The sequence below is a fragment of the Tigriopus californicus genome, chromosome 10, assembly GCF_007210705.1.
Source record: "Tigriopus californicus strain San Diego chromosome 10, Tcal_SD_v2.1, whole genome shotgun sequence".
In the NCBI taxonomy this organism is placed as follows: Eukaryota; Metazoa; Arthropoda; class Copepoda; order Harpacticoida; family Harpacticidae; genus Tigriopus; species Tigriopus californicus.
Window position 1 is genome coordinate 7,703,314 of NC_081449.1, and position 16,978 is coordinate 7,720,291.

Genomic DNA, 16,978 nt, shown 5'->3' on the forward strand with positions numbered 1-16,978 from the left:
TGACCCCTTAAGATCATATGAGGCACAGACCACTAGAAGAATATATAGAAGAAGAAGGAGTACTTTTTTTTGTTTGGATCGTTACAATCACTTTAAAATGTAATGGGATTAGAATTCCTTTATCGAAAAAAGGACGAATTACTGTAATTTCGTTATTTGTTATCTCGCTACTACAGCCCTGTGTTTATCTTTAGGTTAAAATTAAACTCCAGCAAATCGCAAGCAACCCTGAACAGTTTTCGCAACTAATTAAATCCAAAACAAATTTGCACACAAGCAAAGCTTTGAAGCTAGCTAACAAAGTTTGGGATTTAGGCAAATCGATGCCAAAACCATGATTACTTTGATTGCCAAAGTTCAATAGTAACAATGAGTGTAAAGACAACCCAAAGATTACTTCAAACCCAAGTATAGTTGAAATAAAGACTTTGATTGTCAGCTTAAATGTCTCTTCAATTTTCTGCTGTGTGACAGAAAGGTCAACGAGCACTTACTTTACTACTGTACATGCACCATGGTAGCAAAAAAATGAGTCTACTCAAACACACTCTCTCTCTCTCTCTCTCTCTCTCTCTCTCTCTCTCTCTCTCTCACACACACACACACATACGTACACAGATACACACGCCCACATGGTGGTAGTTTGAAGAGCAAAGCGAAATAAAGGCAGTAACACAGCCAAAGAGGCTAAGGGACGAAAAGAGTCAAAGAGGCTTGATACAAATTGGGTTCGTGGAGGAAATGCGAAGAAGAAACCTGGCTTCGTCGACCCACTAAACTATCCAAGTCCATCTGTGGGTTGAGTGTACCCTGTATGTACTATATGTGTGTGTATTGGTGCTACGGTGGGCCACTCCATCTAGGAAAAAAAGACCGAGACTCTGAGGACAACCGAAAGAAAGCTAGACGGCCTTGCTCGGAGGGGCTTGGTTTCTGCTAGATGTTGCAGCGGCGCCGATGGCCCTTGTTCCGGCAGTTGTCAGCCTTCCTGTGGTTCTCACCGCTGCTTTCCTGATGAGAATTGGACTCTTGTAGCAAGGCCATTTTCTTACGATCAGAAGGGAGTTCGGTTTGAAGAAGAGGACTTGTTCTGCGCACAAACAACTCGGGTTTGCCTCCCTTGAGCCATTACGAACTGCGGCTGCTACTGCAGCTACCGCACCTCGACCGCCTTCATTGGCGTCCTTTGGCTACCATTATTTTTCGTCCTTTGGAGCTTGTCCTGTTCTTTTTTCCTCTCTTTCTTCTTGGTCTGTTTCTCCTTGGGATTTGTTCCACTTCCTTGGGCCTTTGAGCGGCAAGTACGTACGCCTCGCGGACGTGGAGCAACTCAAGCTACGATTACTACTACTACTACTACTACAACTTGGAGTAGTAGTAGTAGTAGTTCCTTCTGAGCTGTGCCTCCTCGTTCCTCAGTGGATGGTGGAAATGGAACGTGTATGCATGGACTAAGTGAGAGACGGTCGTCGAAAGGGCGAGCCACCCAACATGTTCACAGTGAACAACTCGATGTGCGAGCAGTTGTCCGTCAGCAGTCTCTTCCCTGCACTTGAAACACATATCCTCCTTCTGGCCTTAGTTGCGGACCGAGGGGAGAGCGAAGAAGATCTTTGAATGAGGTCTTCTCTAACAATCCCCATCGTCCCCAGCCTTTGGTGCTAAATTCTCATTTAGAACAACCAGTCAGTGGACGAAGAACAGACGGACCATCGTGTACTGCACTCGCCCAAGATCCGCGTTTTGAGTCGCTGGATGGAGGTTTGCGAATCAGCCTTTGCCAAACTCGATGGTCGTCTAGTTTGGGTGTGACAGTGTCCGTCTGACGACTTCATTATTTCTACCCTACCACCATGCTGACTAATAAACTTTTACGACAATTGCTCAATACCCAAGTCAACACGTATGTGCCCATTTGGTCATGCAGAGTCCGTGATAACCTGATCCCCTTGCGCGTTGGGCGTTGTGCAAGTCGATGGCTCAACGCCCAGGGTTCCGTCCCGCCCTACTCTTGTAGTGTGGCCAAACTCTCCACAAATTCAGATGATGATCATGGTGCTTCTCCCACGTCCAGTCCGAACTTCCCTACCAAAGCCACCGTCTCGGTTGAAATGAAGTATGGACTGCCTCAAATTACCGTTCCTTTGCCTTCACGAAATGAGCCGTGTGTGTTCACGTTGAAACCCATTACACACACCGTGGGAGACTTCCTGGAAATGCTCCAGAAAGAAGATGCTGGCATTGATCGCGCCGTGATCCGGAATATCGATGGTATTCGCATCGCGTCCACCACATCGATTCAAAACCTGATGCAAAGTGGCGAATTTGACTTGATGATCAATGACGTTCCCTACCGGATACGACCTCCCTTCAAGGAACATTTCGACGATCTGGTCGTGGTGGAAAAGGACCTGGAGAACGTGGGCAACATCAGGTCCTTGGTGGGGGAACTCTACGAAGCGTTGCATGTGGAGGAGCACCAAGCTGCTCAAGAGCAACGTATGATTCAGGAGATCGAGTCCTTGAAACAGGAACTTGGTCCTTTGGAGCGTCAACGTCAGTTACTAGCCGACTATGCCCAACGGAGAACCAAGCATCTCACTTGGTTGGGACTGGGGCTCATGAGTGTTCAGTTCGGTGTCTTAGCCAGATTGACGTGGTGGGAATACTCCTGGGATATCATGGAACCTGGTAAGCTCGCTTCTTGTCCTCATTACAATATTGCCGCTTCACGTCAAGATCTTTTTCTCCGAGGTCTATGGAACATACATACTGCTGTACATATAAGCACCGTAGATATGGCATTGGATAATCAGCTATCCCTGGGGAAGGTTGACAACAGCCATGCACATACCTCTCTAATCAAAACGGGGCTTTTTGATTAATGCTCGTTTGGCCCTGTTTGCCCCTTTCCCTTTCACAACTTGCACAATCGGCTACAAAAAAGCCGAACTGGAAGCCAGAAATACAAAGAGCACGGGACCAGTAATCAAGAGAAAGATGATAGAAAGAAAAGAAGGGGACTCGATAATTGGATATTGGTCTGAATAATGAAAGGACCATCTCATTCTGGGTAACATTATGGCTTCCTCTTCATAGATACTTGGCCAAGAAAACTTGTTGCTCTAGTGTGCTCATTTAGATACGGGTGTTATGTTCTGCTCTTGCGACATTACGTTTTCATGACCGTTGGGGATACATGAATGACACACAATAGATGCCGTTTATACTAGCAGTTGTGAAAAACATCTGCTGGCTGGATGATCCGCATAGAAGGGAAGAGGGAAGCTTCTTGGCACTCATGCTCTAAGTATGCGCAGTTGTCCAAACCCCAACACTTGTTCCCAGTCAGAATTAAGCCCGTGAAAGCTCTCTCTTCTGAGTTATGTGTGGGATTTTCCTCGCTCCAATATTAGATAATTCATGGAGTTGCATGCCTTTTGTTACTTCTTATCCGCTCCAAGTCGAATGCACAGCATGAAACACTTTGAATTAGAGTGAGGCAGCCGCGGACTAGCCCTGGAAGCTTCCAAACAATTTATAGTGCTTTGACCAACCCAATTCATTGTGAGTGCATGCAGTTTCCTCGGATGTTTCACAGGGACCAAATCTCGACATCTTTTTCTCGCTCGTTTATCCTCTCAGTCATGCGGTTCCCCTCCGACTGACCGATAAGAATCTGACGAGCCCATCTATCTCTCAATATGGAGATTCAAAAGATAACACCCCGTGGGAGTCGATAAATGCACTTTTGTGACAACATGACGGAACATTGGGCTAACAACAGGTCTATTTTTTGAGATGACATGGTCCAGGCAGGAAACTCCTCAATCACCTAAATTAGGCTGCGTTTATTACGAGTTAATCTATCATTTATGCATTCAAATAGTTGGGTGCATGTATTCTTGCAATTGGTCCGTGAACTAATTTTTGGTCTCGGTTCAATCAACCAGAGCACGAAGTGGAATATTAACAACTGCACCCAACTAAAATTAGAGTTCACTTCGCTCTTCTAAACCTTTTTCATTTTGCACTTGCAATTGCAAGAATTTGATGAAAAGTCGGGTGATTGGCGAATCTTACAGAAAAAAAGAGTTGTGAACAATTTCTTTCGGCCCATCTGTCAGGCATGATAAAAATGATTGCCAGTTATTCCAATCAACTCAATCTTATTGTGATTAGATAAAGCTAGTCTTCACACAATCTGAGTCTTCATTCTCAAAAAATAGTATTTTGGGAGCTTGAGCCTCGTATTTGTATTGGATTTTAAAACCAAAACAGAGAGATCATTTTAGAGTTTGGAACCCGTGCAAATGATGGAGCTCAACTTAATCATCAAGAGACATACACTAAATCAACAACGGCTTATAAAGAAGATCAGCTCAATCAGTTCAATTGTGTTGGAAATGTCAATTTTCAGCCTTAGTAGTGGAAGGAAAGATATTCCCTAGAAACCCGTTAAGTTGTTTTACATACATATCTATTGTCTGTAATCATGCTTCTCAAAAGTTTGCACATCGTTGATAAATGGTTCCTGCCAAAGTGCTTGAAATGCAAATAATCTCTATCTATCCTAGCCCAAGACAATATTAGGGCAAACTCAGAGAAAATTATGAAACTTAGAAAAAATGCTCCTTGGGCTGGTCCTCGCCGCTGAAAAATCCCTGAATGAACCGGATGAGTTGGTCATTGTTGGGGGGTCACCGTTTCCAAGATCAACATGTCGAGAACGATCAGATCACTTGGGGCCCTGTTTATCAAGGCCCAGAAGAACCCAGTTCCTACAGGCCAGACACACTAAGGCCAAACTGGTTTTTGTCAAGGGTCACTTGGGCAAGGATATCAGCCTCGACAAATCTGCCTTGTGGACCAATAAGATAGAGATCAAAAACTTTTACCTTAATCACGATCAAACAGTTTATTATCGCCTTGAGCAAGTTTGTTTACAGGATAACACCATCTAAAGTGAAGCATGGTTGAGATTCAATAATATTTTAAGGCACCTACTCAAAAGAGTAGACCACCTTGTGCCGATCAAGGAAATCGTGAAAGTAAAAACCCTCATAGAGTCTGCCCAGAAACATATAATGAGTGCGAGTTATTGGCTTGCCACGAAACCGTATTTAATCCATTGAAAATCTGAGGCAAGAATTGAAGTTGCAAATGAGGGCCCCGAATCTGCCCCAATAGGAGAAGAATGCAGTGTAATGGATGGGTGGCACAAAATGCCTCCAGCTGTTTCCATGAACTTTGTTGCCAAATATAAGAGGCAGTATTTTCTCGCGAAAAGAATGTACAACAGAACATATAAAAGAAATCGATAAAATAAGTAAGTATTCGATGGTCGATTGGGAGCAATCACTCAATTTCGAACCGTGAAAACTAATAGAGATATTCACATTTACGTTGCTAGAGTTGGAATAGTGATCCTTTCCCTATACAATTCCGATAAGCAGTGTCGTGTCCGAATCGGATTGGATCCCTGTCTTTTTCCTTATTGAGAAAAAAGGGAAGGAAGATCAAACTCGGGACCCTTCTCAAGCTGAGAAACTGCGCTAGCCTCTAACATCACGGCTCCTACATTTCCTTAGCAAACATAAAAAAAAAAATCATTGTCAATTCATTTGAAGGACCTGTCTCTAAATGACTTCAAAAATGTAATGAAAATACGATATCGGAAATGATATCTGGGAAAAAGCCATTCTTTTCGTAACACGTCTTTATGATCAACTGAAAAAAAGATTAAGCGGAAAAGAAGCCGTCAGACAGGCAAAAATGATATTTGGAAACCATGAAAAAGAATGTTTAGCCCTTTCCCGAAACCTCCCGCTCGACTTCGGTTCTCTTGTTGAAGATAAAAAAAACGAACTCTGAAAACCAAGACTAGCGATGAGAGATCAGGTCATAAAAGAATTTCTCAGTCAGAATCGTATAAATGATGGTTGTATTGGTGTTAAGCTAAAGTGCAAAGAACCTAAAGAATTCTTGCGTGAGAAAATGTTTCTCAGTTAACGTTTTCGTGCATATCGATTTTGTTGGTCTCGACTTGATGATATTACCATACAAGGGGAGGTACAAAAACCACTCAGATAAATTAGTGACATTGCATTACCATATTGTTCCAAATGATGACAACATCTCTACACAGCATGGAACACTTGTTTTAACTGAATTTTCGTTATTTTGTTAAGACTCTCCGGCCACTCATGATTCATTCAACAATTCATTATTAACGAAAACCATGCCAAGTTTGATAGCACTCGTAGCGAAATTCCAAGCCCATTGCGTGTCAAGACTTGCTTTTCTTAAAGAATTTTCGTCTTCAAACATTGCTAAATCGACTTCAAAGCTCGACGAATTTCAAAGAGAAGATATATTCATAGCTTTGGAGTTCAAAGCAACATAGTTTGCGAAGACAAAAACGGGGCGAACCCTGTGTCAATATCGTTGCGTGTACATGAACATGTAAGAGAAGCCGTACTTACGGTGCACAAGTATCACTCGCAAGACATCTGGATTGACTCCGTTGATATTCTGTCCCACCATTTGCTAGTCATTTCATCGACACGCAAATGAAGGAACAGAGGACATTTTCAAGTGAAAAATATGTGCCAGAATTCCTCGTCTTTGTGTTTTGCGATTTGCTTCAGAGGAGAGCTTTCGAATGACCTAGACAAGGACACTTAACCGAGCCGTATCAGACGGCGGATCCGTATACGTACTTTTCTGCTGAAGTGCACTTCACTTTAACAGCGATAATAAACAACCCACGACATCCTGGCCTTGTGTGCACATTTTCCTGTTTTCCTTTGCGCCTTAATTAGTTTTTGAGATCCGTATTTTGAGAGCATACGATATCAAACCAATGATTCCCGAAAGTGATAAGTGTATTCATGTATCTTTTGGTCCATTCCACGTTTTCGTCTTCGTCGTGCCACGAACGGCCAAATTTCATTAAGTAGTAGTCATAGTAGTGTGTAGAGGTAGTGTCGAGTAGTGTGGCCATTCTGATTGTTTGAGAGGACTGCATGCATCTATCCCGAGGGAAAGGGAATGGCACGGGGATGACAGGAGACAAAGACTTCTTCCGCACCTTCAAAAAGGAAAACCTAATCTCTAGAGGGGAGACAGACGGACGACGCTTGAAATAAGTTAGTTTTCTCTTACCTGGAGGCGTCTAATGAGGCACCAACCGACCGAATCAGGATAAGGAAATGTGATGAAACCTGAATTTGAAGCCCATGCTCTCGCAGAACGGACAGCAGGAATGTTAATTCATTTTTGAAGTGGTGCTGCCTTAAGATTAAGGGCTCTATTGGAGAGACCATCAATGTACGTACATATATTTGCTTTAAGGTCGGCAGGGTTTTGCTATTCTTGATACCAATTGTCTCTTTGCACAAGATCCTATCCTGTTTGGTGCACAATAATTTCACATGGGGTGGGAAAGAAACCTGGGTTCACGCTCCGTCGTGCGAATTGCAAGTCTTCGTCAGATCCGGGGCTGAGTGAAGGTGGTTTTTTTTAATATCTTGTCTGTTTCTCTTTCCTCTTCCAGTCACGTATTTTGTAACCTATGGAACGGCTATCGCTTGTTACGCCTACTTCACCCTGACGAACCAGGACTACATTTTGCCAGATGTTCGCGATCGGCAATATCTGTTCAGCTTCTATAAGAAAGCCAGACGAGAGGATTGGAATGTTCAGCGGTATAATCATCTTCAAGAGGACATGCAGCGAATCGAGCAAGATCTTCAACGTCTTCGGGATCCTATTAGCCTGAAACTGCCAGCCTCATTGACCGCCAAGCACGCCGGACTTGGCAAACGCGATGGAAGCCCCGGGGGGATTCTTGGTGCTCAAATTAACATCGGCAACATCAAAAATATGATAAAGGATAAATTTAAGAGCGGAGCAGGGGGAGTCAATTCTAGTGAGGGCAACACCGGGGGGACTGGTCCTTCTTCGAGTAACTGAGTCCACTGGAAACTCAAATTGGAAAGCTTTTCGTACACTCCTATATTCTTCCAGTTAGTAGATATCTCTTTCTAAGCTATATGGCTAACTCAGCTAGATTGTGTGTAATCATTATCTTTTATTATTGTTGCTATGATTACCATTGTTATATTATTTTCAAATCGATATCTTATCAGCTACCAAAACTCGAACACCATCGTCATCATCATAATCCACATTATCAATCTCACGATTATCTCTTTACATTCTTAAGTCTTTTCATGAACGACGCTCAAAAATCAAAAGGTTAGCAAGCACTCGACCTGTTTTTTCCTCCAGTGCGTGTCATCACAATTCACGAGTACCTAGTAATGTGGGTCGAGTGCTAATTATGAATGTGTGCTGTTGTAAAATCTGATCTTAGTGCACGATTGAATTCCGACCATCTGGTTCGACTTCATTTCTCTTTCCAATCTATGTAAGAACTCTTTTCAAACCATAATTGTCACTTCGTGACGTTTTTCATGCAATTACAGACAGGTAGAAGTTTTTGCAAGATTGTTGTTTGGGCCTTCGGATTGCCCGACAGATGTAAAGTTTTGCAGTTTTAGGTAATCAAATGCAGCCGTGAATTGTTACTCTTCTCTAGAGCAGATCATTCAAATCAAAGCTATAACAAATATAATAGAATATTGTCAATCAATCTAACCATCCTTTACGTCTTACAATCTGTTATCTTTACTATCACGAATATTACTATCAATCATTATAACTCATAGAATCGCTCGTGTTCTGTTGATCGATCAACCAACTAACATAAGAAGGTCTTCAGAAATATTCGAATAAACTTTATCTTTGCCATCTGACCCAATGCGTTTTTATGAGATTCTTATTCTAAGACAAGGGATGTCGACATCTTCCTCTTGCTCGTCCACGGCGGCCACGTAGATCCACAATGATTTGACATGCTCTGGCAAGTCCTTCTGCGTGAGCTCTTCAATGACTTCCTTGCATGTCATATTGGATCGTTGGGCGCGTTTCTCCTCGCTTTGGAAATTGGCATACAAACAAAGCGGTCCACACACGAGCATCGTCGGCGTGACGCTGTAATCATTCTTGAGGAGCGAAAGGATTTTCTCCAAAGTGAGTCCACCGTCAAGGTCGATGCGATCCCATTTGGTCCAATTGCGACTCAGCTTTTTCGGAGAGAGCGGAGCTGAGAAAGCAAACAGTGGAAGGGACAGATTCGTGAAACTGTTTCTATAACTGACTCGAGGTGCTGTAAAGGCGGCATTCCCATTAAGTGCTACTTTGTAGAGCTCCATACAAGCTAAAGCCCCCACCACAGAAGTTGTTGTGGCCATGGCGGGAATGATTCGACCGGCAATGCGTTTAGCAGTTGGGCGATCCTTAATGGGGATGCCGTAGTTTTGGGCCCTAATTGACGCGGCAGCATAGATGAAGTCCATGTGACCGTTATCATCGTCATCTTTTTCGAACTCGATCGTCTGAATTTGTTGGAAAGGGGAATTTCCTGGCAACCCATCGAGGGCTTCCAATTTGGGTGATAATAGACCCTCCTCGGAGGTGTCTTCTTTTTCGTCGTTCTCATTGTCTGTCTGAGGCACATCCGAGTCGTCTTGGGGAACAAAAAAGTTTGATATTGGGTGAAATTCCGGTAATTGAACGGCTTCCAAGGCCTCTTGAATGTCGAGGCTCTCGAACTCGCCTTCAAGGCCAAGAATCCTGGCCTTGAGTCGAGCAGCTGCTTCCACAAACAATAGAGAAGGCGGGTCATCCTCCGTGGTATTAAATTCCAAAGGCTGTGGACACCTTTTCGGAGGGGTCCAAAAAGGTAAACCAGACGAAGCCAGGGCGTCAGGTGGGAAAATGTGAAGGATTTGTTTGATCTCGTTAGCAAACCTTTGTTCCCATAGTGATCTCGCCCATTCGAGGCAATCAAGGGCCGACTGGCATAACCTGTCTGGTTGTAATGGGAAACAAAAGAGGAAATCACTTAAGTCCGTCCGTGCGTCTTCGCTTAACTCTACTTCTTGAATGAGAAACTTCTCCATCAGGACCGAGGGCCGTTCAAAGAGCCCGTGGAAGAGGTCTTTAGCCCAATGGATTGTATGCTCGAGGGTGAAAGGATAGTGCTTCAGGGTACACATGGGTATTTCCTTCTCAGGGGGATCTTGGCTGTCTTCGTAGGATTCAGTCAGATGGGGAATAATCACTTGGACGTTTCCTTTCGTTCCCAATGTGCCCGATTCCAGGAGGGGCTTTTCATGACGGACGCATTGTTCATCCACGTATTGCCGAGCACTAACGTTGTCCAGGGCATTCACAATCACATCAAATTGCTTCCAAAAATCCTCTGTAAAAACAGCCTCACTCTCCTTCCCAACCCTAAATGAGAATAAAAGACAAAAAATATCGTCATTTATTTGTCCCTCAAGCCAAGGTCTAGTTTAAGGCATATACATTACGAGTACATGGATGGCAACCTTGAGTTTAAGGGCCTGTAGTAAGATAAAAGGATTAAAGCTAGGTCTTTAGATTGGGGAGAAGGGTCCGACAGCAAGATCCTGTTATTAATAGAGGCAGTTTTTTAGCTTTTTATGGGAGTTGTATTAAGATGAAATTTTATCAAATAATTTGCATGATCACTTGATATTCCCTTAAGACAGCAGTTGAGGGGTGAAACGTCAATAAAAAGTTATGGACGCCCTTGTACTTTGTAATTTTCTTTACTGTCAGATAATTATGAAGTTCTTTAGAGCAACAAAATAAACAGTATTCCTTAGTAAATCGGTTGCCAAAGTTAGTGGGCTTTGAAACTCTTCAAAATGTCAATGTGTCACTGAAAATTGACAAAAATGTAGATGATAAAGTGTTGGGATTTTTGTTAACCTGTTCTCAAAAACCGGTGCTTAAAATGTAGGATCCAAACTTGTCATGTTAAAATGCACACAGTTGAAGAGGACTAAAATCATGTTTCTGGAAAACCGTTTCCACATGATTTTCAGCTCAAATTGCCATAGGTAGCATCTGGCTTACTCCCTGATTTTCATGTTAACATGCACAGGATGCAGTTTATTATCACAAAGAATGTCAGCTTTTTCGATCCTGAAGTCAAAGAACTCCATTGGTGGAAAATGTTGATTGTTAATTTAAGGACAGGAACAAATATTGGTCTAAAGTTACCTTCAATAGGCATTCATAATAAACGTTTTGACATGAGGTTTAAAGGGAATTACGTCAATTTGTGTGGGTCTATTCCTCTTTGGAAGAGACGTCTGGCCTTCTTCAAAAATAAGATTAATTTCTTCTTCAGACATTGGGACTCCACATTTTTGGGGGTTTGGTTTGTTCCGTTTTTTCACACGCTTTTCTAACCGCTACAGGGAATGTAATCCCCAGTACTATTAAAATGAAAGGTTATAACTCGTCGATTCATTACCTTTCAATCTTTATATATTTGGTTTACCAACGAATTTGAGTTGGCAGACTGAGCTAGCCCTTGAATGTAGGGTTGATCTGAAATACTAATTAAAAATTGTCTAAGTCTTGGTAATTGTGCAAATGATTTTGACTCCCACTGTCAGTCAAAATTCCGATACCTCTTTTCAGGCTCCTAGCTCTTTTATGATCTTCATTATCAGTGATCTGCTGACCCTATTGGAAAAAGCATAGTCTGCCTCTTTCAAGAATGTTCTATTTTTTCATCAACTGAGCAATCAAGATCAAGCATGGGGCTGAGAAAAGCGACTTTCCGATCACCAAGTCCATTAGCCACTTCTTCAAAAATGTGCAGAGCAATGACGGCAAGACGGTGTGCATAATGGGCAGAGACAGGTTCTCCAGCATAATGATCTAAGCCCCGGACATCTAGAGATGTGGACTCCAAACAAAAACATAAAAATTTCATCTCCTTGTAAACAAATCACTTATTCAAAAAAACCGCTGAGGCTGAAAATAGCATTTTTGGCCTGATCTTGGTCCACTACCAATCTTTTGACAACATGTTTTTGAAACAAAGCACTTTGCAAATTAATAATATACTAATGAACTGCCTTGAAGAGATCGACTTTTCTTATTACTTTATTTTGAAAAGTAGCTCAGACGCGGAGGGAAGCCCGTTCGTTCATTGTCCATTTTTGTATCAGTTTGTATCGAAGCCAACAACAGAAAAATCAAGAAAAGGGAGCTTGACCACAATTCTTAGCAATATGATGATGCCTGTTCCTGCTCTCTCGCTTCAGTCAGAAGGTTGATCTCAAGTCACGAGCGACCTTGTTGAGGCCTCTCCTTTCCAAGAAGGTCAAGGAGACGAGAATAGATAGCTGCCAGAAGCTGGGGCCAGAAGGTGGGGAGTGGTTAATGGGGAATAAAGCCAATCTGCAAGTCACTTTTCCTTGTTCCGTGCGTGGTCTTGATAGCTGCAGGGTTAGTGTAGATTTTGGCCTTTTTGTTGTAGCGAAATAACTGAGATCCCTCAAAAACTTGCCACCAGTACTCATTTAAAACTGTCATTTGAAAACTATTACTTAATAATTAAATCAATGAGAATTACAATTCTTTTGAATTGATCTTTGGTGAGAATATACCAATCAAAAGCTTTTGTTTAGGCTTTCAAAAAAGCAACCAACTTTGGAAATGCGCGATTGTTTTTTTTGTCAGGCCCTTTAGAAACATACCGTTGCTTTGCAAAGACGAAAATTGATTGATTCAAAACGTTCTCTCTGGACTTATTTTGGTCTTGTGATAGTAGTTTCAAAATAATCCAAAATTACACGGAAAATTTAAAAACAACTTCATTGATTCAACCTTTTTCTTTTGATCTGCAGTAATAGAAATTCTTGAAAATGTTAATTTGGTGGAATAAAACCTAGTGCACCGTCTATGATCTACTTTGAATCAACTAAAATGTTGTTTTTCATCTCTTTGTTGAAACTTTTCGTAATCTATTTGCTAGGTATTATTTTGTTGACTAAATCCTTCTCAAGTGCTCTGAAATGATGCCTCACCATCTGTTGACGCTCGACAATTTAAACTGAGAGGGAAATGATGTAAAAAGTCAAAATTGTTCAAGATGGAAATAAGCTCTTCTAACGTGCAGAAAATATTCCGCTGCAAATTTAATTGAAACAGATATCACATGCAATTACATTGTTTTATACGCCGCCATGCTTCATTCGTAGACAAATGCCAACGCCAACCTTTTAAATACGGTTTCACATGACACATTGGTGAGAAGAAGGGAGTTGAAAATTGTTTTCTGTAAAAGAATTTGTCGCCTAGCTTAAGAAATGAGGCTAACTGAAAACTATCTGGTGCTGCACTTTCTGATAAGAGAAGTTCGTAAATTTGAATTAGCGCCTTTTTCCTTTTGGGGTCTGTTCCACATGGTCCTCCCAGGTTCTTTCGTCTACCTCACAATTGGGCAGCAGGGAAAGAGCGAACAAAGAACTCTTCAAAGAAAAGCTTTCTTCAAACCTTTTCATCCATGCTTTATTAGCCTCTTGGTAAAGTTTGAAGAGAAAAATAGGAGAACTTGAGTTATTTGGTTTAGCCTCTTGAACAGAAGTGGATGATTGGTCTGAGGGGTATGTTCTTGTGTTTTCTTTTTCCAATATGCATATCTATTCCAAGGTAGCATGACAAAAAGACGAAATATATCAGCTAGGTCTTGGTAGCCCTGGTTTACCTAAGCAGACTTGCAACAATACAAGATCTGATTACCGTAATGTTTTTCTACCCGAGCTTTCCTTGCTCCTATTATTTACCTAACCGCACTCCTTTCAATGCCTTTCTGTAAAAATACCACTATGTGCATCTTTGCCAGAGCTTACTTCCACCATACATACGTAGGTGTATAGTAAGTACGTACATGTATATAGTACATCGGTTTGAGGCTACTTTGAGGATCAGATTGAGCGCTAGCCAGGATCACAATGGTGTATGTCAACAAAAGAATTGGAACTCGACCACTCACTCTCCTCGATTTACAAGCAAACATGGATAAACAGCATCGCTTGACTGGATGAAGCATTCTATAAACGTAGATTCCTTCGTTTAGGAGGGAACTCAGCCTAGTTTTTTTAAGCCAAGGAGTGAATCTTAGATGGAGAAAAGATCCAACTTAGGTATGTAGTACGACCTTCTCTCGATCTAAGATTCACTCCTGCACTTTAAAAACTGGGCTGTAGTGTTGGAGCCATTTTCTTTAATATCTGCGAGCTCCATGCAGCAGTTACACTTTATATCATTTTTTTTGACAGTTTCGAATGGCATAACTGCGCCAAGTCGACTTCTATTTTAAAGCAAACGGCTCTATTTGCTTTTGTTAGGCGTGCCTGCAGCTGCCCGGGGTCTGCAATTAACATTCTTGTAATGGAGCAAATATGTCATGTTCGCTCTTGATTGCCATGAGCAAATTTCAAATGAATGCAGATTTTTCCATGCCCTTGTACTCCAGTGTGTCATGTTTGAAAAGGCACTCACCTCTCTTCGAAAACCTCGACATGAACGGCTGGGTTCATCTCCATAATAGCTGCAGCTGAAGTTTGAGCTTTATTGTTCCCAATATCGCTATTCCGGAAAAGAAACTGCCGACTTAGATTGGATCGCTCAATTCGATCTGGATCAGTGACAACAATTTTTCCCTCATCACCAACTCCGACCCCCATCATCGCCAAGTTCTTCAACAGTTCACATCCGATAGCCCCTGATCCAACAACAAAGACTTTCAGTTGAGCAAGCTTCTTCTGGAGATCTCGACCAAAGACCACCTCCTGTCCCAAATATCGATTTGACTGCATTGGATCATTTTGGGGTGCTCCTTCCTCTTCCGCTCCTTCTGCTTCTTCGTCCTCATCGTCGACACCGTGGTCGTTGTCAGGGTTGCTCACGTTGCTCTGCATCTGTTTAGTCAAGACGCAATCGAGCATGTCATAGTAGAACCATTGTTGGAGGGGAGAGAACTTCCCGGTACAAGATTTCATGACTTCTTGTGATAATATGCCGCCCAGAAATGCGCAGAGTGGCCCGGGCCTTCCCTTTCTACTTTCGAAAAGCCTTTCAAGATCCTCTTCTAAGTGATGCTTATTCACAACATCTCCATATTGGGACTTCATTTCGTCTAGAAAGGCGTTCAAGGGTGCCAAGTAGGAGGCGTCCTCATCTGTCTCCTGCAGCCCTTGCCTATTACTTTCCATGGCGTACAAGGTCCTGATAGCGCGGTGCAGGAACTCACTCCGTTGGGGATTGGCCCAGTCTGTGACCTCAATTTGGGGGTCTAGGAGAGACTCTTGAAGAGACGAATGAGAAATCACCCGAGGCTGTTTAAGCTGAATTACGCGGCCGCCTGAAGTATAAGGCGAGAGGCTTGAAGTGTCACCGATGGTGAATGTAAATGGGCTAGTGACATGGATCAAGCGTTCTTGGCCATTCAGTTCCTCCATTCCTCGAACATCATGAAACATCACCACATCTTTGTCTCCCAATCCATGTCTCTCTTCGCCGAAACAAATCACACTTCCAACGTCGTCATGACTGATCGAAACGATATCCACCTCAACGGGTTCTTCTCCATCAGGATCAATCACTTCAAAATTGGAACCAAAATCACAGAAGCCATAACAGACCGCTCCAATCACATCGCCCAGAACGAATTTCTTGTCATTTTGCCTACTCCATTGAGAGAGATTGATCTGGGTGCTCTCAGAGGCTCCGCAAATGACAATGACATCATGATCCTGTACATCGGTCTCTTCAATTTCGGAAATGACACGAAACTCCACATTTTGGTTGAGATCTTCCAAATGAGGAATCACAGCCATGGCTCTTTTCTCGGGGGACCGTGCATCCGACAGATAGAAATTGGAGGCAAGGTCCAACGAGCTCGCAATACCATTGTCGTGCAAAGTTAGGACTCCAACGCCCGAAAGAGCCAGGTTTTTACAGATTTCCAATCCCAATCCATCCAATCCACTGACAAGGACCTTCGAGCTCTGCAATCTAGCCTGAGCCTCTTTTCCTATGACGTAGAGCTGCCGCGAGTATAGGCCTTCGTCCACATGGTCTTTGGTTTCAATTAAATTACCCATGTTTTCCGCCATGAAGTCGTCGGTGGGTTGGGAATCGCCATCCCTTTCTTGCTCGTGCCCCCAGTCTTGACGAGCCCTGGCACTGGTCGTATCCGAGTTGGAGGAGGCACAAGATCCCATTCTAATCGGAGGGATCTGATCTGGTCTTTCGTCTAAGGATTTATCTGTTATCTTGTTTTCCCTCTTGGCTTCTCTAGCTTGCGTTGAGCCGCTCTGAGTTTGGTTCGGATAAGGCCGCCAAGATATTTATTCCAATCAGGTATTTGTCGGTGTGGATGTTATAGCTACAATGTCAGCCAGGCAGAAAGAACCACAGAGGACGTGAAGAAGGAACTGAAGAAGAACGTGTAAGCCTCGCCCGTTCCTTGTGGCTTGAACCGAATTGGTGTGTACATAATGCATGGAGTGTGCGCTCTTTTTGACGGACTTGAATGCAACAAGGCTCTCGGCGGTTCTTTCTCTTCTTCCTGAGTGCTTCACCCTCTTTTAGTCTTAAACAACTCAGGTATCATCCATCCGTCTCATTAATATTGAATATACGTACAGCTCCTTAAATATGTTTTGAGTTACTGAAGGCTCACAAGAGTAGTTGACCATGGAATGAATCCAAAAGATATCCATAGAACACTTTCCGTAGGTGCTACATTGAACTCGTACAAAATGATAAGCAAACAGTTCGACATTTCGAGTATCTAACTCGGCAAATTGAACTTCTTATGTTTTTTCGTACATGATTCAAAAAAGAATTTTCGAGTTGATGAAAAAAATTGACGCTTATACAGTGCTACATGTTAAGGAAACTTCCTTTCGCTTGGAATGCGATGTTGCAACCACAAAAGCATTTTCAAACCTACTCTCAAAAAGGTGAATTCACTTTATATTTACATTTACGTTTACACATTTACGCTATA

At 42.6% G+C, this 16,978-nt stretch overlaps 2 protein-coding genes across 2 annotated transcripts; one reads left to right on the forward strand and one right to left on the reverse strand.

Moving 5' to 3' along the window:
* The first annotated feature begins 639 nt into the window (after positions 1-639).
* Positions 640-8,822, forward strand: LOC131889103 (calcium uniporter protein, mitochondrial-like). The gene is made up of 2 exons (XM_059238110.1): positions 640-2,691; positions 7,559-8,822. The coding sequence occupies exons 1-2, from the start codon at positions 1,854-1,856 to the stop codon at positions 7,975-7,977; spliced, it is 1,257 nt and encodes a 418-aa protein (XP_059094093.1). The 5' UTR covers positions 640-1,853; the 3' UTR covers positions 7,978-8,822.
* Positions 8,515-16,332, reverse strand: LOC131889085 (ubiquitin-like modifier-activating enzyme 1). Its single transcript, XM_059238084.1, has 2 exons — positions 14,464-16,332; positions 8,515-10,365 (listed from the first exon to the last, which is right to left on the reverse strand). The coding sequence occupies exons 1-2, from the start codon at positions 16,185-16,187 to the stop codon at positions 8,835-8,837; spliced, it is 3,255 nt and encodes a 1,084-aa protein (XP_059094067.1). The 5' UTR covers positions 16,188-16,332; the 3' UTR covers positions 8,515-8,834.
* Between the last annotated feature and the right edge of the window lie 646 nt (positions 16,333-16,978).